This window comes from Choristoneura fumiferana, chromosome 25 (assembly GCF_025370935.1).
Source record: "Choristoneura fumiferana chromosome 25, NRCan_CFum_1, whole genome shotgun sequence".
Taxonomy (NCBI): domain Eukaryota; kingdom Metazoa; phylum Arthropoda; class Insecta; order Lepidoptera; family Tortricidae; genus Choristoneura; species Choristoneura fumiferana.
The window spans coordinates 15,235,292-15,262,435 of record NC_133496.1 but is presented as its reverse complement, the minus strand read 5'-3'; the positions used below and the strand labels follow the sequence as shown (position 1 = coordinate 15,262,435).

The 27,144-nt window shown below is 35.9% G+C and overlaps 1 protein-coding gene across 1 annotated transcript; it reads right to left on the bottom strand.

Annotated features, from left to right (window-relative positions):
- LOC141442276 (serine protease HTRA2, mitochondrial-like) lies at nt 1–25,718 on the bottom strand. The gene is made up of 14 exons (XM_074107231.1): nt 25,554–25,718; nt 22,180–22,363; nt 20,649–20,811; nt 18,441–18,527; nt 15,195–15,371; nt 14,154–14,365; nt 11,939–12,140; nt 8,712–9,016; nt 8,121–8,252; nt 5,947–6,043; nt 5,208–5,375; nt 3,475–3,575; nt 2,863–2,927; nt 1–1,405 (listed from the first exon to the last, which is right to left on the bottom strand). Exons 1-14 carry the CDS (start codon nt 25,586–25,588, stop codon nt 1,240–1,242), a joined length of 2,094 nt encoding a protein of 697 aa, XP_073963332.1. The 5' UTR covers nt 25,589–25,718; the 3' UTR covers nt 1–1,239.
- Between the last annotated feature and the right edge of the window lie 1,426 nt (nt 25,719–27,144).

Here is a 27,144-nt window from a genome sequence, read left to right as displayed (position 1 = left end):
TTCACTATAAATATCTTCGGTACCTATGGTTTTTTGCTCTAGTCAAAGTCGGCTGTTCAAACTTGTGGCGGCCATTTTTGACTTAGCAGAGAGATAAAGGAGGGTCTACGGTCCTCTAACTTTAGCAGAGCCTTGATCGACTGATTAGCGCTAACAGACGTTTATAAATCATGTTTTTTAGCATCGGGCCTTCAAGGAGCCTTCAAGGAGGCTCTAACTTTTTATGAATAAGGCTGTAAATCTCTAACAAATATGTCTAATGTAATAGGGATGACGACTGGGTTAAAAATATATCATTCTGTTTAGTCCGACAGTTAGATTATGGAAAAATATATTTATCGAATTATTAAAAACCGGTCAAGAGCGTGTCGGACACGCCCAAACTAGGGTTCCGTAGCCATCACGAAAAAAAAAGTAATATTTGTCTAAGGATTTCGTATTTTGTACGGAATATTCCAAGATTAGGTATATTTTATACCTTAGACTGCTATTTACTCTAAAACTACTAATAATTTTCAAGAAAACTTAACCATTATAGTTTTCCTTGTAAGTTTGATATACTTACTACCATCCTAAATTTTTCCAAATTTTTCCACCCACCGGTTTAGATTTTAGAGGGGGGGGGACGCTCGATTTAAATGAAAATGTTCACTTTAAAGTTAAATATTTTGCAAACGAATCACTGAATCGAAAAATCGTTTTAGCAACCCCCTAATGATTTTAAAATACCTATACAACGATACCCCACACTACAAGGTTGGATGAGAAAAAAAAATCTCCCCCACTTTACGTAAGTACTCTAAAAAAATTTTTTATTTTTTTTTATTGTACCTACCATTTTGTCGGCATAGTTCACATATATATTCGTGCAAAATTACAGCTTTCTAGCATTGATAGCCCTGAGCAAAGCCGCGGACGGACAGACACACAGACAGACATGGCGAAACTATAAGGGTTCCGTTTTTGCCATTTTGGCTACGGAACCCTAAAAGTCGACAAAGGTATAGATCATCAAACTTCCGGAGTGGGGGCTTGTGACGTCATTATTAGGTAAAAATCGTACCACATAGTGACTTCACTCGAAACTTCTTAGCACTGTATCCTCGTAATTTTTTGTTTGTCGAACAAAAGAAAAAATACGTGTACAATATTTTTTAATTATCTAACTGACGGACTAAACAGTTTTTTTTATAGTTGTCTATCCTATTATCTATTATCATGAACTGTGAACCACGTCTGTCAATGCTGTTCGGGCACGATGTTAAGTGTCGTCCTAGTTCGGCCCCTGACGATGTCTACTTTGAGGGGCCCTTTGCTGTTTTCCAGCATGGAGTATATGTCAGTTGCCGAGCGTACTGGGACGCCATTGATGCTGGTGACTATGTCGCCTGGTTGAAGGCCGCCGCTGGAATTAAACGAAATTAAACTGTTAAAAGTCTTTACATACATACTCATGTATGTTAGGAAGAACATATGTTATTTTTCCACTAACGTCGATAAGCCAAAGGCTACTAGAAACACAGGGAAGCTTAAAGTTCCATCTTACAGACTGGCTAAAACCAAAAAGTCGTTTCTGGGAAATTGCATACGTTTTTTTGAACATGAAACTACCGTGAGACTCACTCATATTAAATGATATTATAACGGATAACTCACGTCTTAAACCGAGTTTAGCTCGACATGTTTCCATCGGTGGCGCGTAGTGTGCGTGTTGCGGCAGCTGCCGAGTCGCGTGCTCCTGAGAGGAAGGGCTACGAAATAGCCCGCAACATGTCGAGCTAAACTCGGTTTAAGACGTGAGTTATCCGTTATAATATCATTTAATATGCATACGTTTTTATAATAAAATTCCAAAAAATATTACAAATGAAACGGATAAACAATTCAGATCTATTGTCAAGAAGACATTAATATCAAAGGCGTATTATAAAGTTAAAGATTATATCATGGACAGGAATATTTGGAAATAATTCCGATCCGCATTAGCGATCCCTTCCAATAGCGAACCTACTGTGTTAAAAATAAAGTTGTGTTAAATACTTGTGTGACATATCATTTAATAATATTGTAAATCTGTTTAAAAAATATATATACCTCGTTGAGTTTCTTGCCGGATTCTTCTCAACAGAGGTTCATAAGCTAGCTTTTTGCCAAATTTCATCCAAACCCGTCCAGCCGTTTAAGCGTTAAGAAGTAACAAACATACTCACTCACAGACTTTCGCATTTATAATATTAGTAGGAAGTAGGATAGTAAGATTGTAAATTCCCAAGTACATAAATTGCATAGACGCAGCTATCGTAAGGTCGCGGGTGAGCAATAATAGATTATTGTCGTGGCCTGGAAGTAGGCAATTGCTGGCTGAGTATGAGAATTAAACGGACGAGCTTGCGAGTAATACGAAGCCAGTAATTTCTATTCCAGCTGAGACTAATATAAAGCTTTTCTCAAAAATAGTGAACGAAAAAAACTAAATTAGAATAAACTTTTTCTCAAAAAAAATATTATGACATTTAATTTTATTACAACAAAAGTTTTCATGCTTTACCTTTTTTTCATAAAAAAACAGCAGGTGTATTTTCCCACCGAAAACACCACAAGCTGTTTCAGATCCCATAAAAAAAAGTCTGGAGTTCCAACAAAATAACTGATAGCAGCCATTTGAGTTGGCTGTATACGACTTGTGCCAACATTACCATGGCCGTTTTCACTTTTTAAAAAGTTTGACACTCTACAATAATAAGTTATTTCTCGCTGACCATAAACTAAGCACATAGCCTTCTGATATGTAAGGAATAATGTAGACTTTAACGGACATTTTTGAGAAAAACAATAGTTTATAGTTCACATTTTCTAACTTACTTGTATGCGGGTGAGCCAATGATTACTTTCCAAACTAGAATTCCATGCTCTATATCGGTAGGCATCTGAAAATAATTATTAATTCTTCAAAACAAGTTCCTTTTTGCCGCTATGTGTATTAGAATCAAGTACCAATCAGTTTTGTAACTAAGAGACCCCCATCCCCCCCACAGAGCTCCAGTGGCTTTGGTTGGCAGCGGCTTGCATCCACCGTGAACCCGCGGCTTTAACCGGGTCATCCGTCCATCTTCTTGGTGGACGTCCTACGCCGCGCTTGCATCGGCCCCGCCCCTAGGTGTCACTAACATACAAATAAAGTTTATAAATAAATAAATAAATAAATAAATAAATATTATGGGACACTTGACACCAATTGACCTAGTCCCAAACTAAGCAAAGCTTGTACTATGGATACTAGGCAACGGATAAACATACTTATATAGATAAATACATACTTAAATACATATTAAACATCCAAGACCCGAGAACAAACATTCGTGTTATTCACACAAATATCTGCCCCGGCCGGGATTCGAACCCAGGACCTCAAGCTTCGTAGTCAGGTTCTCTAACCACTTAGCCATCCGGTCGTCCAGAGGTATAAGTCCATACCTCTGGATTTCTCATCCTTAGTTCCATTAAGATGTTGTTAGAGAGAGACAGCATGGTGATACCAAGGTATCGCCGCGACACTTGAGGGGATTTCGTTTTTCCTGAAATTAAGAAAATTATACGTTTCATCATCCCAGCCTATTTACCTCTCACAATGAGAGGGTTTGGGCCATAGTTCCCACGCGGATCGGGAACTTAACACAATGAGGGCTATCGTTTTTTGTCTTTCTACATGGCGCCACTGTTGCGTGAGGTTTTTAAGTGTGGCTTTCAAAGTCTGTTATTACGGGCGTGAAAACAAAGTTTAGATTAAAATCATATTTAATACACCTTAAAACCGTACCATAAAAATATCGAGCAACCGCAGTCTTGCGTAGTCCCGTTTTGTTCGGAAAAAAGGGAGGACAAAAGTTTTCGAAAGACAAAACTGTCTCAAAACACAGACATTCATTGCCCCTTATCGCATAATTGTCATAACTAATTTCAGGTAATGCAAAATATTCACAAAATTATGCTAATTATGCCATCCAACCCGCTATAGACAATATTCCAGCATGTGTCAACAGGGGCAGACTGTAAACCAGCGCTGGCAGCTTCCGCGTAAGCGCAGCATTAGCTGAGTTTGCTCCTTTCGCCGCAGGGCAGACTACTAACTTGTATTGGTTATATTGTTGTCTTGCATTGTTTGTACTGTTGGCAATTAAATATTTTCTTTCTTTCTTTTCTTTCTTTCTAATTATAAATAATCCGCATAGCTCACCCAAAAACTATGAGATTTGACATTTCGGAGACCTCACGCTACACTAGCGCCTCTAGCGGCGAACTCATACGCGATAGCGCTCATTGAATTTGAGTTGAGTTTCTTGCCGGATTCTTCTCAACAGAGGTTTTTGACATTCATAAGTGCTTGCTATAGCCTAATTTGAATAAAGATAGCTTCGATTTGTAGTATTCGAACATGGCGGATGTAGGCAATATCTAATTTTGTTATTTCTGTTTCTTTGGCTAATTGGAGTATAATTTTGATAGTGTTTTATGCAGCGATTAACCTTAACAGTGAACAGTGATCACAAAATTCTATATTGCTCTTGTGTCTGGTATTTTTTAATGCGCTAGTGGTCTCCACGTGGTTTCTGGAATTTTACTTTAGAGTAACCTAAGGTCTAGGTCCTTTAGAGTACTTTGACACTGGCGAAATTGTCTTATTAATTAGGACAGAAAAGCCATATTTTATAAGAGAAGAAGAAGAAGAATAAAGATATTTGTTCGTTGTAATTTATTTATTTCTTGGTTTGTTAAAGTTATTATTATTATTTTTTCTCTTAAGTTTATTTGTGTATGTATAGATAAGTGGTTTATTTATTTATTATATTTGTGTATCGTTCCGTGAGTCACAGACGGTTCTGGCAGAAAATCAGCGCTGCAGGCGTTTAACGCTTCAGCATAATGCTGAGTCAGCGACCGTTTCACTTTCGCGGGGACACACAACATTATGTATATTGTATTTAATGTTTTCATGTGTTTTTCCGTAATTTTTTATTTTATTTGTGTTAATTTTGCTGTATATGTGTGTCTTCTGTGTAAGTGAATAAATGTCTTCTTTCTTTCTTTCTTTCTTTCTTTCTATTTTGACTTTGACTTTGAATTGAATTGCTTCGCAGGTTTGTGCAGGACCTCACAATGTCTTTGAATGTTGGAAGGATAAAAAATTTACAAATACCAAATCAACTCACTTTTAGCCAGGAATTCCTTGACGTAGTCAATAGGTATAGCGAAGGAGATGCCCGAAGTGACCTTCATACTGTTGATCCCGATAGCTTCTCCGTCCAGGTTGACCAGGGGTCCGCCGCTGTTGCCAAAAGTTATAGGTGCGTCTGTTTGTATGTACACCATGTCTTTACCTGGAGATTGAAAAGTTTAGATTAACCTCCTGTTTGAACATCCATTGATTCAGACGGATAAATATGATGCCATCTCCGTTTGTTTTGTAGATAGATAGACGAAGATGGTATCACATTTATCTGTCAAATAAAATTAATCAACGGGTGGTGAAACAGCCCCTAAGACTAGAAAATAACCAAACCAAGTTAGGAAATGAACTAAAACAATGAGGGCTATCGCGTATGAATTCGCCGCTAGAGGCGCTAGTGTAGCGTGAGGTCTTCGAAATGTCAAATCTCACTGTTTTTGGGTGAGCTACGCGAGTTTATTTATAATTAGAATAATTTTGTGAATATTTGGTAACGTCTGAAATTAATTATAGCAAATATGCGTTAAGGGACAATGAATGTCTGTGTTTTGAGACAGTTTTGTCTTTATGAAGAGTTCTATCAGACCACATTATTAATTTTCATTAAATTTTTATGGAATAATCGAGAAAAACTAACAAAAATGCAACATTGCCAGCTCGGCAGCTATAAACGCTCTTAACACAATTAATAATGTAATTCCAATGAAATTGTAACGGCTCACCTCTCAAGCCGAGCTCTTCGCTACCTCTTTGAGTAGAACTGACCACTCCCGCTGTCACTGTGTTACTCAAAGCCAATGGGCTACCCATTGCAACTACCTACAAAAAATACATTAAGTGTTTAATCTGTCATCTCCCAGGATAACAGGATCAAAGGAATTTGGGCTCAAATTTGTGCCTCTGGGAGAGGACAGGTTAACAATACTAATACAAGTACCCCCAATCATCTATTATATACAATCCTATCCGGATTGTCAAAAATAGAGCACAGCTCAAATAAAGCAATCATCATCATCATCATCCTAAACTAAATAACCGGGCTCTGCCCTCTGGACAAAGATAGTAGCCCAATGGTTTGACCTATAAACTCTCAAGCAGAAGATCATGGGTTCAAATCCGGGCTCACACTTCTTTGTTTTTCAAAATTGATGTGCCATGAAATCTACCATGACTTTCCAAAACCAGCAAAACAATTAAATGGTGTGGAAGTTCCCAATCCGTACTGGGCTTGCATGGGGACTGCAGATCATGCTCACCCAATCGGGAATGACCCCTGTGCTCAAATAATACAATTGTCACTTCAAAGTTCAATATATCAAAAACGGCTAAAACGATTTTGATGAAACATGTCTAAGAATCAGTCTTTCAATGAGGCTGGCATAGTCACACAAGTGCACTCAAAAAAAAATAGAAAAAAAAAGAATCATCGCTAGAAAACCTGCTTTCAAATAAAAAAATCCGCATTAAAATCGGTCCACTTTAAGAGCTACGGTGCCACACATAGACACATAGACACTCATAGCGGCCAAGCTTTATTACCCCTCTTTTAGTGTTGGGTCATCTAACTAAAGCAATAATTATATACAAGCTGTTTTAATTACGTATCTAGAATTTTTCAGCAAATGAGGTTGGTTTGACTAAGGGCCTTTGCACACTGGGTTTTTAACGCGCCGGCGATGAAGATCGTGATCGTGTCTATGTGTGCGAGGCTATTTGTACAGCGACAGCATCGCGCGCGATTATAACCGTATACCGACCGTTTAGCAAACCAGGCTGTCCACTTTCTGAAAAGTCAGGGAAAAGTCAGGGTTTGCTAGAAATCTAAAAAGTCAGGGAAAAAACTCATGATTTCCCAAAACTTAGGCCAATATTTTGACACCAGTCGTTCCAGTTCTGGGCGACGTACCTATTAAAGAGTGGCACCATAAAAACAGTCAACGAAAAAGTGAGCATGTTTGGTGTGCAGTGAATTCTTATCATTCGGTCTAGCTAAGTATCTCGGGCAGTAAAAAACATTATATAAGTGTCATATAACCTGCTTTGAAATGTATATGATTCATCAGTTGAAATTAGAAATGTGGTCAGGGAAAGTCAGGGAAAAGTCAGGGTTTTTTTTAGGATTTGTAATGGATACCCTGCAAATGCTTCGGTACAAAGTCACTGTGCGTGAATTCTCAACATACGCGCAAATTTTTTTTTACTGTGTAATTAATTCCATACATTAATTGACGTTCGAAGTCTACAGTAGAGGGCATAAATATCTATACAGCCATAGAGTTAAATATATTATGCACATTGACCTTATGCTTAGTGACATTTAACGGTGCATAGATACATTATCTTGATAATGTATACCGTAGGCGACAGGCTAGCAACCTATCACTATTGTACCATTTTTGTCAAACTTAAAACCTAAAATTGCTAAAAGTGGCTCCGAAGCGGTAACGTTTTGTGTGCTCTGTCTACTGCTCTGTCAACCCCATTTCGGAATACAGGCGTGATATTGTTGTGTGTTTTGTTGTATTTTTGTTGATAATGTACCTATAAACCAACGTAATTTTTAGATCATCCAAACCAAAAGTTCAATCTGACTGTACCAATTTGAAGTTACAGTTTACAGAGGTTTCCACTCAAACTGACCCACTTGCTCAAATATTGGGGATATATTTAACCCTCAACGTAAAAAGATGGGTGTTATAAGTTTGACCGCTATGTGTGTCTGTGTGTCCATCTGTGGCACCATAGCTCTTAAACGGGTGAATCAATTTGAATGCGGATTTTTCACTTGAAAGTAGGGTTTCTAGCAAGGATTCTTAGTGACAATGTCGGGAGATTACCAACTTTTTTTTTTTGTTATAAATATCAATTTTTCCTACATACATCACACAATACAAACCCACTCGCCAGGCTTGAGGTCCGCAGAAGTTCCTAGTTTCATCGTTGGTAGGTTTTTAACTGGTATCCGCAGTGTGGCCAGATCTGACTTCATGTCTACGTCTTCCACAAAACCGGCGTGAGACGAGCCATCCTGAAGAGTTAATATCAAAAACACATTTTTTAATATAAAATGCTATGTATTGTTAACTGGGGCATTGAGGGTAGACAGTAAAATATACTACATATTATTCTTTAATCTTATATTTCATTCTCTTTCGGCCCAAATGTGTAATAGAATTTACACAATAACCTCAAGTAAGGCTGCCATCTCTAAAATTTGGCTACCAGAACAAGGGCCTGATCTAATTATTTAGTCAATCCAGGCAAAGATAAATTAGTAGTGTATGTAAGAGACGGCAGCTCTTACATACACTGCATGGTGGGTCGTAGATGGCTAATCGCTAGGTTGTAAATAAGTCAATTTTGCCATTCCTAATTTTTGCCGCTCTGGGCGAATGCCCGGGTTGCTCACTTTAGATCAGGCGCTGGTGACAACAGATTGCCCAACATTTCACTACCATATTACACAACATAACCAAACCACACTCACCAACAACTTCACTCGCACACTAGCATTAGGCTTGTTCACCACCACGTGAGCGTTCGTCAATATCAACCCATCTTCCTTCACAATGAACCCCGAGCCATTAGAGAGCGTCATGGGTTTCCCAGAGAAAAGGTCCATCCTCCGGTCATCAGTGATCTCAATGTAGACCACAGACGGCGCTGATACAGCAACCACATCAGCAATAAAGTTGTACTTCTCCCTTCGACCCTTTAAATCACCGTTCGCAAGCACGGCAGCCGAAATTCGCTCCTTCAAAGACACATAACCTATCACACCTGCCGCCACCGCTAAAATACTACCAAAATACCTAGTTTTGTATGACTCGTCATGCTTATTGTAATTTAAAACTGGGACTACTCGACACGAACATCTATAACTAGTATTTGCTATTGATTTTACAGTAAAATATCTTGAAAACAAGTTTCGTGAAATCATAGTTGTGCGGGACCCTTCTGACAAGGCCTTTGACAACTCGGTGTAGTTGTCAAAGTCAAACTCTGACGTTTGTTCACTAGTGATTGACGAACAATGTAATAACGATTCGAGCAAATAACTTCGTTAAAAATGAATGGTTATGTAATTAATTAACGTTGTTTTTTTTAATTACTGTTAAGAAAATTAACAATGTGATTACTTGAAATATTTAATGTTTAACTAACTTTGATGCTTAGTCCCAAATGAGACAATTAATGAAAAGATCATGCAATTGACGCCTTCGGAGAAATCATTTTATCACTGCAATAAATAATGGCTTCTTTTACTTAAATAAAATACTTACAAACTTTTCATAGTTTCATCATGCAATATTATTAATCTCTAGTTCTTGAATCTACGCTTGTTAACTATAATTACTATTTCAGTCAATAACTGGAGCTAAACGCCAAAACCACTTGTATACTTACCACTAACATGTAAACACTTAAATTCGCAGTGTGCGCCACAATGCACTTGATTTAAGACTACCTTTAAGTGGGCCCGCAGACTTAAAATTTTCAAGTTGGCCAACTAAATTGCACTGTATACCAATAGACCAGTAACTTAATGATAGCCCACACATTTTATCCAACTAAATTACTACTGTATTGGTATGCAGTGCAATTTAGTTGGCCAACTTGAAATTGTAAGTCTGCGGCAGCACTAAATTTCCAAAGAATGACCGGTGAAGCCCGATGAGTGACGTTGGAGCCTCACCGCACTAACCGTAGTTAGTGATCTTACCAATGTCAAGTATACGGCCAACCAATGTTAAGGAAACATACAGTCCAGTTCATAATTGATGTTCTAATTTATTACTGAACAAATCATTATGATAAGATAAAGGTAGCAAACTATGTATTGAAAACATTAGTACCTAGTTTCAGTAATATTGTGCACTGCACAAGCGATGCCCGGTATTTATATTGTAATGGACTCTTACAATCAGGATTTCATGACTATTTTTTTAGTTGTTTATCACTTACATGAATATTTCAAGTACTCCCTGATATATTTTATCTCTGGATTTGTACGTGGGCGGGAGCCAGTCATCATCAAGCTATCTCTCTGATTTCATTTAGTAGTCTCTAGATAAATAAACACAGACCATTTAGGGTTTTTTAGTCAAATATAGTCAGTGCTATGGTCACTTTTCCGCACTTTAATTAATAATTCTTTAATAGTTTATCGGAATAAAAGTTATGAAAAGTTTTTTTTTAAGGGAAACAAATCAAAAATGTTTGTGAATTTTTTAGAAACGTTAATATTCTGAGAATTTTTTTTAAACAAAAAGTAGCAAAAAATAGTTTTTGTCATAAAAACAAAGTACCTGGGCGACCGAGCTTTGCTCGGACTAAAACTCGAAATATATAATATTTAAACAAGAATTGCTCGTTTCAAAGGTATTAGATGTGTAGCATACAAAAAGGGTAACAATATTTAGCTAACTTAATGATTTTAATAGTTTGTTCTGTTTAAGTAAAACAAATAGAATATTTTGTTTAATTAAGATATATTATTTTTTCTATTTACAAATATAAAAACTTACAGTTAGTAACAAGAATTATTACCCTAAAGATATGTCGCAGGAACTAGAAGCTATCCTATAAAAATTATCTAAGAACGTAATAACAATTATAATTCACTTATAAAAATATATACAAAGTTTCCGTTTGTGACGCAGCTTGAAAATAAAATTTTATTCTAATATTCTAATTTCAAAGATCGTCTGTTATTCAGATCAATTTAACAAAATTTATATTTTGAAGACTAGATTTAAAAATAATTCAAAACGTTAATGAATGACAATTTTATGCTCATTTATAAAATAACAATTTTTCTTTCACAAAGAAATAAAATTGCTTTAAATTATAACAATCAGCCATTCGATATAAACAAATTTATTTCGTATCTTTTTTTATGCAATGTAAAATATTTTATACTATTCTTGCAAAACTAGATAGACTACCAATGCGCGTAGCGGGCGTAGTGGAGCAATTATAATTTTCATTTTCAATAAATTCAAGACTTCGTAAGTTTTAGAAATCAAAAAGAGCTTGTACAGATAATACAAAAGACGAGACGTCAAATATACGTTAAAGTTGGACAACGTCAGCCAACTCTTTAACTTTATACGTGAAGACTTGAGTATAGAGAGGATTAGAACGCAGCTGCAAGCAAAGGCTTATTATGATTTTTTTTGTTTGTAAGTTATGAAACTTAAGAATTTTCGTCCACTAGACCGCAATAGACGACTGTCACCGTTCCTTTTCATGAATTAAAATGAGTTGCGGTACACAGGCACGTTTCAGGACCAGCCTGTCACAAATAAATAGATAAACAGTACGCATCAGGATATGCATTTATACACCATTTCACAAGGCAAACACTTTCTGCATGGGCTGAACGTTTTATACAGGTCTAAATAGTGTACACATACGTATGAATAACTGAATACATACAGAAGTTGTTTTACAGTCACAAGCACCAATATCTGACACAAGCGTGCATAAATATCTGATACGACTCTATTTCTAGGGCCGGAAGGACGTGTCAGATATTTTTGCACGCTCCGCTGTTGCAGATATGAATGCTGGTGACAGTACCTGTGACGGGACGATGAGGATTATGGTATTCCGGTGAGCAAAAACCTTCAAGCTTCATCCAACGCACGCGCCACGCACACTTATTCAATCGACTAGCAATAAACTAACTCCAATTCATCCAGTCCTCACACCCGCAGTCCCCATTCATCTTCCCATTGACTCCGTTCAATTCGCCATTCCCATTCAAATGGTGTGGAGTGTACGTGTAGAATATTTCGCAGAAAGCCGCATCGTCTCTGGGTAACTCGTAGTCGAGCTGCTTGGCGGCAAGCCAGGCTGCTCCAAAAGCGCTGGAGACACGGAGGCGCACCAGCTCTAGTTCAGGTCTTACCTGAAAAGTTCAAAAGGTTTTAAATCATAATATTTTCGTAAAGATGAGTGAAATTTTGAGTTTTGTAAGTTTAATTTAGTGTGTCAAGTGTCAATCATCCTACTAAAATTATAACTGCGAAAGTTTGTGAGTGAGTAAGTTGTTTGTTACTTCTTCACGCTGAAACGGCTGGACGGATTTGGATGAAATTTGGCCAAAAGTTCAATATAAATTCACATCGTAATTAATTTACAAAATTATTATAAATAAAGAGCAGTCATTTTATGCAACAGTTGTATAATAGGGGTCAAAAAATGAGAGTGGCGTTACGATGTGAGCGTAGCGAACATCGTAAGAAGAGAAGCCACTAGCTGTTTTTACCCGACTGCCCGAAGGAGGGTAATGTTTTTCGAGCGTATTTATGTATGTATGTATGTATGTATGTGGGTGGGTGGGTATGTATGTCCATTTATTTGGTCCTTTCTGCAGCCTAAACGGCTGAATTTTAACATAAGAGGTATCATTGGATTTGTCATAACTGTCGGAGTGACATAGGGTATATAATATTTCAATATGGCGTCTGCGAAAAAAATATGGTGGAGGAATAAAAAACATTTTGTATTGTAACAATGTGGGTATCAAATAAAAGTTAATAGTAATTAGCCCATTCTAAATATATATGTGTTATTATACTTTTTATCTATTTATCTACCATTTACACAGAAATATCAAAAATATTTAAAAAGCTAAAAACCCGACTGCCATAAAAACTAAAAGGAAGAAAATAGGTCTGGTGGTCAACTGTCAAGGAGCTAATTTATAGTTCAACAGTCGGGACCCATTCAAATCGTGACCAGCTCAAAAATTCATGGTAATGGGTTCCTTTTAGTTTTTCAGGCAGTCGGGTTTTTCTTTTTTTTAAATTTCATTTTTGTTCACTTATTTGTACAACATTGCATACAATACTTTTTCTACGACTGTAAAATACTTATTAAATAAAATGCAAAATTAGAAAAAAAAGTAAAACTATTTCATACTTTGGTATAAAGTAAGGCAAACGTCAATATAACAAAAAACAACAACAAACGAGTGGAAAATATGAAAATCAATAGTCTTAGATAAATTTTGTTTTTAATTGATGTTTACTTGCCAGTGACGATGTTAAAAAATACGTATTTTGTTTACTTATGTTAGCAGTAATGAATTATGTACGGAAAGTTTTTGTTTTGTATTAAAAACCATATGAATTAAGTAAGTGGCTGCACCTTAACCTGTCCGAACGAATTAAGAAAAAAAGGAAGTGATTGCAGTATCGTTTTAGCAACATTACGATTAAACATCGGTATCAACGTTCAAATTTCGTGGCAATGTATGGTCGGCAGAAAAAAATACAAGTAAATACCCTTAGCATTTTAACCTTTATTTTCTCTAAATCAAAAAGGACTAAAATATTTAAAGAGTTAGGATTTGTTCCATGGATTTTGCTGTCAATCTTTGATGTCTGCAAGAATATATCCATTTTAAATGACTTAAAGACCTTTACACACTGACTGCAGTTTCGATAAACTATTATTTGACTACAGATTATTTTGCATGAGAGTTAAATTGGCATTTGTTGGGATATTTAGCATGTATTATTTTTCGAATGCGAAATAAGTAAGTATTAAGGTTTTATGACATATTTGGAATATAAACTTCTTTTAGTATATGTACAGTTTAACGCAGTATAATTAAGTGTAAAAACAAAAAAAAAACGTTAATATTCAAATAATCGGTTATGCCCATTATTCGTTGTTAGTGTGTCTAAAATAAAAACCAGATTAACATTAAATAATTTATGAAATAAGAATTTGCTTTGAGTGAATTCCACCAAATCTTATTATATTCATCCTAACATTTGCATAACCGAACGAAAGAAACAAGAGATTTAAATGAAAAATATTAACTAGAATTGCACACAAACCCGGGATCCAGTTTCCAAATTCATTTCTCATGATTAGAATATCAAGACATTAAAATTCTATAAAAACTCACCCTCCTAACATTAAGCTCCTTCAACGCCCCCGGTTTCAAAGATTCCCAGCTTTTCCAAACAGAACCAACGCAGATAACTCTCAACCGCTGCGCATCACTCTTCTGCGCAAGCGCTGCCGCGTGCGCTGCCAGTGCACTGCCGGCTTCCGCAAATATATGGCGAGAGAGAGCATCGCCGAGGGAAGCGAGGTGAGATAGTTTGAGGGTGAGAGCTAGAAAAAAAAACTTTCAGTCCATGAAAAAAAAAACAAGAACTGTATTTAGACGCTGTCTGTACTGTCTTTGAACACCATGTTCCAAAAAAGAAAAAAAATAGTTATTTGTGATAAGAGGTTGGTAAGTAAGGTTTTACAAATGAGTTGACGAGTGATAAACCCGAGCCCCAAGGCGAGGGTTTTCATCGACACAGTTTGTAAAACCTTGCCAACAGTGTATCATACGACGTTTTTCATTACATTTGTGAGAAAATAGGCAATTAAAAACACAAAATTGAAAAATAAAAACAAAACAACGCAGTTTTACAAAAATGGCGCGTCCGTAATGCGCATGCGTAAGTTTTGTTTTTAATTAAGTTAACTAAAATTGTCAGGCAAAGAAAAAAAAAGAAAGTGCGGTAAAAATGAACTTAGGTACGAGCCATGTATACATCCTTTGAAAGTTAATTTTTCGAGCAAATGTATTGAAAAAAATTTTTTTGTTGTAGTTGATTATAAATCTAAATTACATTATCTATACCTTTAAATGTTAATCCAATCACAAAGTGTGTGAATTTCAACTTGCAAGATTTAACCCGAACAGAAAAAATCTTACGGAAATTAATAAATTCGATCAGTGTTATTTGAGGCTTAGTTGGCACTTTTTCATCGGAAACAATTTCTGAATTGTCATTGTGTGTTGACATTCGTCTTATTATTTTACCATTTTTTCAAGGTTTGCACGATTATCCTCAAAGGTTCTAAAGATAAATAGCACGATCCACGAAAGAGTAATTAAACCTTAATTTAAAAATGGTTTTATTAATTCTCCATCTTCGTAACCTACCCGCAAACTTGGACTTGTCAAAGTTCTTATAAGCATGCGGTAGAAGGTCGGCTCTGGTTTCAGTATTGAAGTGTTCTTTAATGACCTCCCAGACTCTGTGTGTGGGGTGCGGGGAGGGTCGCAGGCCATCCTCATCATCGAATATGGTCTTCACAGCGCGATGAGCGATCCAGTATGCTACAAAAATAAATTACCCAATTTTTAGATCAGCCTTTTTGCTGCGGTGATTTAACATTACTACATTTGTATATTATTACTATTACTGTACCTACTGTACAGTCGCCATCAGATATATCGGAGCGGCCAAGGTGTTCAAATATTTCTGGGCAAGAGCAAATTTCTATACGTCCAGCCAAAAATATCTGATCACCCAAAATGACATGCGTATCTAAGCAATAAGGGGTTCACAAACATCTGCACATTTAAGCAAATTATACCTTTAGTTTTTGCGTTAAGGCTGAATATTTCAATGCATGTCTGTCTTTATTTGAATACCGAGTGCAAGCGTCGGGTATAAGTGGACCCCTGAAGTCTTACAATTAACTAAGACACCGGATGTCAAGCTTACTGGTTGGTTAGTAAATTAACGAAGAGAACAGAAGATCTTTTGATTAGCCAGCCTGAACAAATTATGTTATCATAATTGTATTTTAAGTTTTTGACAATTCACGAGAAAAGTAACGTCAAACGATTATTTGTGCCTTTTCAAGTCGTGTCATCCGTTGCTTTTAACAATGGGAGAATAAGCGAAATGCCAGCTATTCTGAACTTTCGGAACACTTGATTCCTTTTTGTTACCGAGCCACATCGAGATTTGACAACTAGTATAAGTTCAAGTTTAATTTTTTTTGTTCCTGCGCTCCGACTTCTGGCGGAAGCATACCTGAGTCCATCAATAAATACGACTCCACGAAATGCTGTTTCCGCTGAGACATGTATAGTGCATTTCTCCAATAATGCAAAGAAATAAAGCAAAATTTTAAAAATATTAAATTAAATTGTTGGACACGTATTTAAAATTTTTGGTCTTACTTTCCCGCGATACTTATTTTTTTTATTTTTAAAGTACACGACAGGACTCATAATGCCATTTCAATAGAAATAATAAGGTAATTTAAAAAAAAATATATTATATCAATAAAAATATAAAGTTAAATGCAAATGAAGCTTTGTATCACTAAATTACGATTTAAAGTGCTATTGAACGCTTTTTAGTTAATTCAGCCATTTTCTTTTGTTACCATTTTTTGTCTATAAGGAAGACTTCGTGGAGCATATTGGAGAAAATAATATTTTAATGAAAAATATGTCTCATCCGGTTATCAGATGGGTCAAGGTCGATTGTCCACGTCTCCTCTACTAAAAACGGGGCGGCAAAAGTGCTCAGAAATATCTCAACACGTCTCGATTGTCGAGCCATTAGAGTAGACTGTTGGAAGTTTTTTGCCTGTGGGCTACAGCCGTATCTATGTAGCTTGTTATTGAGTTTTGTGTCACGTATGTCGCTTTCATTTTCAGCAATTCAATGATTTATTACTTATTTGTTTGCGGCAATTTTTTTATCTAAACAAAACTCCCAAAATTCATTTAAAGTTAAAAATAATTATGGCAAGATTTGAGCGTGACTTATGGTTCTATACTTATCTAATAATTTTTCGATTGGTTTACTATACTTATATTTGTCGATATTTACAAATTTCATAAAAAGCAATGTTTTCAACAAAAACCCTTCATATCTCGTAAAATATTGATCCTACAAGTATGGGTATGGCCTTATTCGATTCAGCGCAAAATAGTAAATGGAAAATGGCACCATGAACGGAGGGGGAGTAGACAGACAGCCTAATCCAAGCCCTGTCTGTAGCTGTAGCCGGTAATAGGATGAATACCTCTATAGTTTGAATTATGTATATTAAATTACGCTGGATACCTGGAACCTATTTAACCTATTAGCTAACCAATTATACTCCGTATCACAATGACACAAGGTATACTCTCCACAAATGAGCAGATCTTTGTGAATGCACTCATTGCTTGAAATTTTGTGCGATGAGATATTTTTGGCTGGACGTTTGCCAAGTAATTATTGAAAAACAAGAGTGTTTAGATATTTATGGAATTGCAATTGATATGATATAAATGGTATTTAAAGTGTGCAGAATTTATTGAAATTTGATCTTGCTCAGAAATATTTGGACCTTGACCGCTCCAATCTGATGGCGACTGTACCAGTAGGTACATTATTGTGTATTACTTATCATTACTGAATGTCAAAAATAATTAAAATGCCTATTAGAAAATTGTAAAATAAATTTATATTTAGTTATAGAGAGTAACAATAATATTAACTAATCAAAGTTAATCGAAATTAATATCTATTATAAAATTTGTTGAACGTTATTAAATAATCGTAAAGCCTTCTTTATACAGTTGCCGGATATAAACTAAAGTAGAGTTTAACTATAATATTTTTCATAAACAACCAGATGTTAGCGACATTTTTGTCCATCATTAGCTAGTACGTTCTCAGATTTCATTCAACATCTGTGATCGATAACACAATCCATACTAATATTATAATTGCGAAAGTGTGTTTGTCCGTCTTTCACGTCGAAACGGAGCGACGGATCGACGTGTTTTTTGGCACAGAGATAGTTTATGGGTCAGAGAGTGACATAGGCTACTTTTTATCCCGGAAAATGCACAGTTCCCGAGGGAACAGCGCGTGATAACCGAATTCCACGCGGACGAAACCGCGGGCAAAAGCTATAGTAGTGTTATAAAAGTACTTACAAAAGTTAGTACAAAATTGAGGTGCGACCAAACCGCTGCTTAAAAAACGGTGACGGCACGGAATCGCAGTGACGCACCATATGCGCACCGTTTTTATCGCATGCTCTCCACACCGCTGCTTAAAATACGGAATCGCAGTGACGTGCGGTAAACGTCAGGACTTTACCGAACAAAAGACTTGACATTTACGGCACGTCACTGCGATTCCGCACCGTTTGCGTATTTTAAGCAGCGGTGTGGAAAGCATGCAAAAAAACGGTGCGCATACGGTGCGTTACTGCGATTCCGTACCGTCACCGTTTTTTAAGCAGCGGTGCGGCCGCTCCTTTACGCCGTAATAAGTTTTGTAATAACTAGTAATACTTCGCGTACCTATGTTACAGTTTGTATTTCGTCAATTTGAATATTTAAAAATTGTGTAAAGGATGGACTTTGTATTCCAAGTTGACTTACCTCCTCCTTCGTCCCCCAACAGAAATCCCCAACCGCCGCACCCGAAGTTCTGTTTCCCGTTGAAAAGCAATGCGTTTGACCCTGTGCCTGTAACAAATATTTCGTTTTTTTTTTAAACAATACATAACAATTTTTCCGGCTTATGATGATACATTATTCATCAAATGATTATGAGGATGACGTTGATCGATATTTTTAAATCATACTAGTGCCAATATTTCTACTTATTATAGTAAGTAGGTACAGTCGAGTTCATAAACTCGTGAACAAAATTTTGATCAAAAATATCTGAACATGACTCTATTGTTAACGGCGTGTGGGTGTTCAGATATTATTGATCAAACTTTTGCTTACAAGTTTATGAACTCGACTGTACCTTTATATCATTTAACACGGTAATCACTTAAAGCCAGCCGTCTGCTTGTTAGTCTGATATCACATAAAAAAAACCTATATATTTTTAAGACAACAAAATTTGAAATTGACACATAATTCTTGGCAAACATTATTTCGTGAGAAAGAAATATTTTTTGTGTACACTGTTGAACAAAGGTCTTCCAGTTAGAACGCCACAACGAAAGGCAACTCGCCACTATCATCCACCCAAGCCAAGACTTTTTTTTGCTTTTGCCCCTAACTGTTATCTGTTTTCACCGAGACGTGGCCGCCCATTTCCACTAAAACTTGCATATAATTTGCATTGCTATGTGTGACTTAAGGTTTTCGGCGTATTTTCGTATTCCGGATTGTATCGCGCAAAGAAACTCGAGCATTGCTCGTATTTGTAATATAAAGCATGCTTAATGAACTATGTAGGATGATTATGTTACCCGATACTTTTTACACCACTTTTGCGCGAAAACAAAAGTTTACAATCGCAGTGATTACTTCGATAGTGCTTATCAAAAGCCTAATAACTAGCCGCCTGATAACATCAACAACTAATAACATATTTATGGGGGGTGACCTATGAAATATGCTTTATCCAGAAAGTACCCACCATTTTACTATGTATACAAACTGCAAAATTGATTGTGGTATCAAATGACTCAAAAATTTATCGTAATTACAAAAATAAGAGTTTTGAATTGAAACTCACTTTGCTTTGCTGGCTATGAAGGTTAAACAACTTTTTCAATTCTACAACTATTTGTATAGAGCCGGTTTAATGTTATCTAAAATTTTTTATCAAATATGTAACTTATAAAATTAAATGATAAAAGGACACCATGAGAAATAAGGGCGAAGGAGATAAATCAAACCAATGAACCTCATATTTCTTTATCTGTATACTGAACTCTCTTGATACTTGGCCTACATTTGTGTTTACACAGTAATGTCAGAGGTTATCCAGGGACCTTCTACTTATGTTCCACAAACCAGTTGACCAATATCCTAGACTGTAACAACATTACCCTACAGGACGATATCACGATCCATAATCGTTGAATTTAGTGATACACCCAAATTACAAACTACTTTTATTTGTAAAATGTTTAGTCAAACGTTTCGAGTTTTATACTCAAAAAGTGACAACCAAAGATACTTTAATGTTACTATGCTAACCGCCCGTCGGTCAGTCCATCTGGTAATTAACCTGTTACAGGACTTACAGGGCTGTATCTTAAGATCTGTAATAAGTAGAATGCTGAAATTTGTATATAACGTGAACTTCTATCGCTAGTTCAACAACAAATAATGAAAATAAAATGAACCCAAATTGCGTTCACTTTTAATGGGTCGACTTATTTCGGTGCCACACCAATATAACTTACGTTATTATAATCTTAATAACCGTTATTGCATAAATAAATAAATAAACTTTACCACTTTACCCTTTTTTAATGTTCCGAAAAGTAGCAAACGTGAGGATTTGTTATTAATTCCATCTTGATTCATCCACTCCACACGTTCCTGGGGAAAATGATCTTGACAGACTACGAGTCGACTAAAAATTGATCCTAAAATGGTTTCGTTTTTGCCATGTGAGGTATAAAGCCTTAAAAATGCTCAGGCAATGCCCGGCGGTAACCCTTTCCTTAAACCTAGTTTACACTTGCAAGAAAAATCATCCAAATTGCGTCTAATTAGGTACTACATAGCGGCGCCCGATTAACCGCTTCATAATCTTTCGCTTTACGGCCTTGGAATGTAATACAACTTGCACGTTTTTTTATTGTATTTCTAAACTAGTTATTAAACACTTACCGGCAATAAGCACCATGCCACCGTTGGGTGCTCCTGTAAATAGTGACCCCGCGGTATCCGAAGCCACGTGGACAATCTTGGCACATGCTGGGTCCTTTTCCTTCACACTGTCCGCCAGCTCCTTGTTACTGCTCTCCTGCTCGCACCCCGACAGCGTCAGACCCTGGGTACAAATCGTTTAGGAAGGTCAATTTGTTCGATTGTTTCTAGTTAATAAAATGATTGAAGTTAGTTTAGACAAAATTATGATTTCAAGGACTTTTATTAATAGGTTTGATGATTGATGAAACGAATGGGTTGTTGAGGCTATATTTGATGTATGATACTGGTGGTAGATTTTTTTGACATTTATTAGTCCTTGTCATAGTCTATATATACCTGTTGAATAAAGATATTTTGCCTTTGACTTTGATACTTATTTCAGAATCGTACAATAATATATATCTGTCACCACAAGTCAAGCTACGTAGGTAGTTACTTGTTACGAGCGGCTGGTTTTTTGATTTATTATTAGAGTTATGTCTTGCAGTATATTGTTTCTCGAATTGTATCAACTATTATATTTAAGCAAGCTTAAAAATGAAAATTCTAGGTTTACACTATGTGAAAAAATAGTAGTTTATGCAACTGTTACGTTTTAAGGCGTTTACGTACAGTTGAATACATTACTTTATCTACATCGATATAATAAATCCTCTATCATGCGCTCAAAAACCATTGAGAATGACCTGCATTGCAACCAGAACTACGAGTATGTCTGCCCCACGCTCCTGCGGCTGCGCCATCGCTTCGGTGCGGTAATGTTCGATATCGATTTCGGTATCGTAATGTTCATTAAGATATCGATATCGGTGCCGTAATGAACATTATGATACTACCGTGTTCATAATAGAATCCAATGTCATAATGCTGGTCATTATCTATGGTTTTTGAACGCCCATTATGCGTTCAAATGGATGATTGTGGATTTACTATATGGGTGTAGATAAAAAATAATTATGTACATTATTGCATAAAGTTCTGAATATGGCGTATCAAAAATGAGAAAGAGAGTGTACACTAAATTTCAAGTTGACAAACACGAACTTGTCTCATTCGCTAGGATTATTTCAGTTAATACGATAACCTGTAGATTAAATGTGTTTATAAACAGTTGCTTCTTGTTATGACTAATTGACTAATATAACATTAAACGTGTTACCACAAAAGCTTAGACATCCGTTGAAATGTTATGCACATGTTATAGAAAATTGACATTTCAGGCATGCGTTAAGCAGCAATTACACTTGTGTCGTTTGCCGCATGCTGCATGCGGTGACTGCAAAAGTGTAAAGAACACGGTAGTATAAGACGCCTTAATGTGTAAATTGACAAGTTCCGCGACCGCGTTAGGTGAACGACTCAGTGTAATCGCCGCTATAGAGTTGTAAAAGTTGTTTGTGTTAAAACCAGAAAAGTTTTAAACAATATTCATCTTAAATTATTCGTATGATATAGTCTTTACTTGAACAAAATTCGAACAGATTCTTACCAAAGAATCCAGAGGCTTGTCGATTGGGAAACCAGCGTTTTCCTTAGCAGTGTGTAGCATTTTGAGGATTCTGTTGGTGCACTCCTCTATGCCTAATGCCCAGTGGTTGGTGCCAGGTCCTTCAGCTGTGCTCAGTACTTTGCCTGTCTCGTCGCATATCACTAAGTTTGAGTGTGTCGCTCCACTGTGGAAAACAACAAGCAATAAAAATAGTAGATTACAACGATCGCATAAAACACCTCATTTTACTCGAGACTTGTCTATATTTATAGTTGTCGAGAGTAAATTTTGCTTTTCACATAGATTTCTAGGAAGTTGTGAAAATACTTTATGCATTGCTATTTATATTACAGCTTATTAGAATCGCCCAGTTCCACTAATTTCGTGGCATTAAGCAAGGATTAGAAAAAAACTACCTTTTGAGCAAAACTAAATTTGTCATTTTATGCAGAACAAATACAAGCTTGATGAGCAAGAGAAATACTTAATGAAAAATTGTTTTTTAAACAATCTTTATTTTGTGGTTGGAACTTTCTTTAAGATTGAGCAAAGGCACTGATTTTCAGCTGCAGCCAAAATATATTAATGGAACAGGGATGCTTTGGCGAACCAATGCAAGAAGTGTCGATTTACATCAAGACATGCCGCCCTAATTCAAAATCGGAGTCATTGAGTGCTCGCTCATGTCTGTTCATCAAGGTTTTGTGAAACAGATTTTGAAGACTTATGTCGCTTCGCTATTACTGACAACTTTTGTGAATAGATAACTTCGCACGGTAGTATAATAACAGCGTGATTGCAACAGTCAAACAGCCATCTAACAAGACATAAACTTTATAATGTGTGAATTGAGAACGTATGGCGTTCTGTTTAAAATGCATTGTTTCCACAAAAGCTCGAAGTTTTGCAGCTGTTTGTTACACGTTGATTTTCTTTTGATGCTTAGGTTACAAATAGTTTTATCGTAGAGGATTTTACTAGGGTAGAAAATGTCCCTTGGCTCTTTATTCATATGAAATAGTAATTTAAAAAAAAATCTTCAAAAATCGTTTATTAAAATAAAAATTACAAAAAATATCAGCATTATCCCGTAAGTACCTACCTATCAAACTAGGCTAAGCTTGTACCTTGGCACTCACTGAATAACCCATGTGCCCATGATGTGATGATGGTAGCCCATGTGACAGTAACCATCGGTAAAATACATTATAAAGTCATTTAATTTAGGTTCCTCAAAGATTTACATAAAAAATATACGGTACCATTGTGAAAAATGTTTAGTATATTTTTTTATTCGATCCAGATCTTAAATAAAGCATACAAATACATTTTTTTATTATTAGGAAGTGAACACGCTTGATGATTCTTGGAAACAAGTTTTCCTTGAACTCCTTTGGTGTAATAGAATGTTGTCAACCATTCGTAAGGCCAAGTTCATGTCCTATCAATACAATTTCTTATCAACATGCAAGTAAGTACTAAACAAAATACTTATCTTATCATAAAATCAATATACATTTTATACACGTGTAAAATGATGCTAACTTGCATATCTTTTTTATATTGAATAATATAGCTTATTTATCCAATTGGTATGTTTAGATAAAGATAATTTGACGCATTACCTTTTACTACTGAAAAATAACGGTGGTTTAGTAATATGACAATGACGCAAAACATATTGATTTCTAAAATAAAAAAAAACGTTGTCAGTAATTGTTTTGTTTCATTTAAATGTGCTATCAAGTATTTTTAAAGCAAACAAAGTGCTGTGATCATTAAAAGTGCATTAATACAATCCAAGTGTCTGGTTTGTCTGTCCTATTTATCAGTCATAATTGCAAACCTATCAATTGCAATTTTAATCTTTTGCGTATTAACGTTTGATATTAACGAGTAGTTAGTAGCCGATAAGTTGATACAGCGGGGAAGTACTCAGTAAGAAATTATTTTAACAAATTTTAGTCCTAGTCTCGCTTATAACTATGCTTATATTTAAACAATATCGAGATTTATGACAGATTTATGGGTATTTGAATTACGTTTCGTTTAATGTAAAAAAAAAAAGTATTAATAGGTACCCTGTTCATCATTACTTTAATGTAATATTTCATATGTCTTTAATTAAAATTTGATCTCCCTGTTCTAGACAACGTTAGGAACTCTAGCAAAATAGTAAAAATAAATTAAAATTGATTTTTTAGAACTTGGCCTATTGCATTTCCCGACTTTGTGATGTAACTTTTTATTTTTATTTATTTTTAGTGGCGAAAGAAAGAAGAGGCCTTTGCCCAGCAGTGGGACATATTACAGGCTACATTAAAAAAATATTCGACTGGATGGCAAACGAGCAAGTGGGTTTCCTGACGGTAAGAGATCACCACCGCCCATAAACATCTGCAACACCAGGGGTATTGCAGATGCGATGCCAACCTAACACCATAGCTCCATCCAACTATCATAGCTTCAACTGGAGGTTACATTATTAAGTCAGTGCCTGATATTTGACGGATGTTAATAAATAAAAATAAAAATGTGACATTTAAAAAAAATTATCGACCAGCAGCGATTAAAATATTTTATAGTAAACTGCAACCAAGCCAAGTATTAAAAATTCAAGGTTATACAGCCAAGAATCGAAATTGTTGACATTCCTTTCACAAAAAGTACATTTGATATTAAATCTTATAACACAATGTTAAAGTGTTTATTGACTTGTTTGAAAATTTCAGGCGTGTTTGCCATGCCACTGGCGTTCTTTGCTCTGATTGGTTGATTTATGCATATTTTAATTTATGATTGGTTATTCAACTCGTAACTTTGTTATGAACATGTAGGTACGATAATAAACAATGGCTCGTCTTACAATTAGTTCCTTACACGCTGTTATTCCCCTGAGCGATAACATTGTTAATTTATCTCCCTAATATTATAAATACATAATAAAATGTTGTTATCATTATCAACAAACTGCATTCAAATATTTAGCTATTTAGTCTTCATTTCTTTAAATTAGTTTTTTATGGAAATAATTAAAAAAATAATACGTTATGTGATTTATAATATATAGGTTGGTTTCGCAATTTTTTTAAAATTTGAGCATAATTGTCCGAATATTATATGTCAAAGTTATTAATAATATTCATTATCAAATAACTTCGACATTGACATTTAGATGGCATTCAGCGCGAAATGGAATATTTTTTAAATTAAATAAAAATCACTGCTTTTTTGTTAAACAATCAATGCAACGTTAAGTACTGTAGAAACTAATGTTTCGAAACGCATAGGAATGCTCAAGGCAAACCTTTCTACTTTCAACAATACTGCAAATAAATATCGCGTTAAAAAACAAAATGTAGCCTAGTACTTACCCTTCCACGCCGCCGAAGTACATTTTGTTAACCATGGTTACTTATATTTTCATTAATGGAAAACTTGTTACTTGAAGACTCAAAACAAACACGATTTCTACAGTTTATGTTAACAAGCAGACGTATTTACGCCACGCGAGCGGTGGATTGACTGCTTGTCAGCTGGCTGTCAATGTCAAAAGCTTTTTCCATGTCTAGTGCTGGAGCAATAACTCGTTAACGATAACGTTTTTTGCTTTAGTTCATGATTTACGAAAAATGATCGTTATGTTAAAATAACGTTAGAATAACGTTAAAATAATTATAGAATGAAAATGAAAATGAAAATTGTTTATTTACTTTAAACTTAAGTCTATTTGACATCAGTGATTGGAACTTCCTAGTAGGTATAAAAAAATGATTTCGTTTTATTATGGAATTAGTCAAATATTGTTTTATTTTCCCTTACTTTTCTTTTGCCATTCAAGAAGGACCACCTCAGCACAGCAGAAGTTCCAATATTATCGCGGTCTTAGCGTGTCTAGTGACGGTGCGCGACATACGAGGGTCATGCCAAAAGAAATTAGATATTCAAAAACTACAAGGTTTATTATTTATTATTGCTACTCACTACTTCACCGTGAGTACGTATACACTTTTTCATCCGGCTAAACCACTTGGAAAATGTCAGTGACCATTCTTCTTTGGGTACCTCAAAAATTTCATAATTATAGGCAGCCAGGGCAACTTCTTTGGTTTCAAATCGCCTTCCTTTTCATTTTTCTTTAATTTTTGGAAGGGTGTCAGATCAGGAGAATATGGCGGGTGAGGGAGTATAGTGACATTTTTCGAACTAAAATAGTCGAGTGTTCTGGCAGAAGTGTGCGGGGCGGCGTTGTCGTGGTGCCAGAGCAGGTGCTGGGTTCCTGACTTTGGCCGCTTGTCACACCAAGCTGACAGCACCTGTGGAGCACAAACTGTCACATACCATTCTGAGTTGACAGTTCTTTGATCCTCTAGCACCAGAGTCGCAATATGGCCTGTCTTGCAGAAAAATGAGGCAACCATTTGCTTCTGTGTGCTTCGTGCTCGGCGACATTTTGTTGGAGTCGGTTCATCTTCAAAGCACCATACCGTTGACTGCCGCTTTGTTTCAGGATCGTAGTTATACAACCATGTTTTGTCACCTGTCAGTATATCATACACAGTTTTCTTTCGCCAGCATCGAATTTATTTATCATAAATTTACACCAATACACGCGGCGTTCTTTCTGCAAATCGTTGAGTTTATGCGGGACCCATCTCGAACAACGCTTATGGAGGGACAGTTGTAAATGCATTATGGTTTGCAGTGCTGCTGATCCAATGCCTAGATCACGCTCAAGCTCTACGTATGTAATTCGTCGGTTCTCACGGATATTTTTTTTCATGGCTTGCACATTTTCTTGAGTAACTGCGGTTGGCGGTCGCCCCGACTTTGCCTCATCTTCAAAGCTCTCCCGCCCTCTTTTAAATTCAGCAAACCAATTAAAGACAGTTGCACGACAACAAGCAGACTCACCAAAAGTCGTGGCTAAAAGTTCAAAACATTCTTAAACCTTTAAACCTTTTT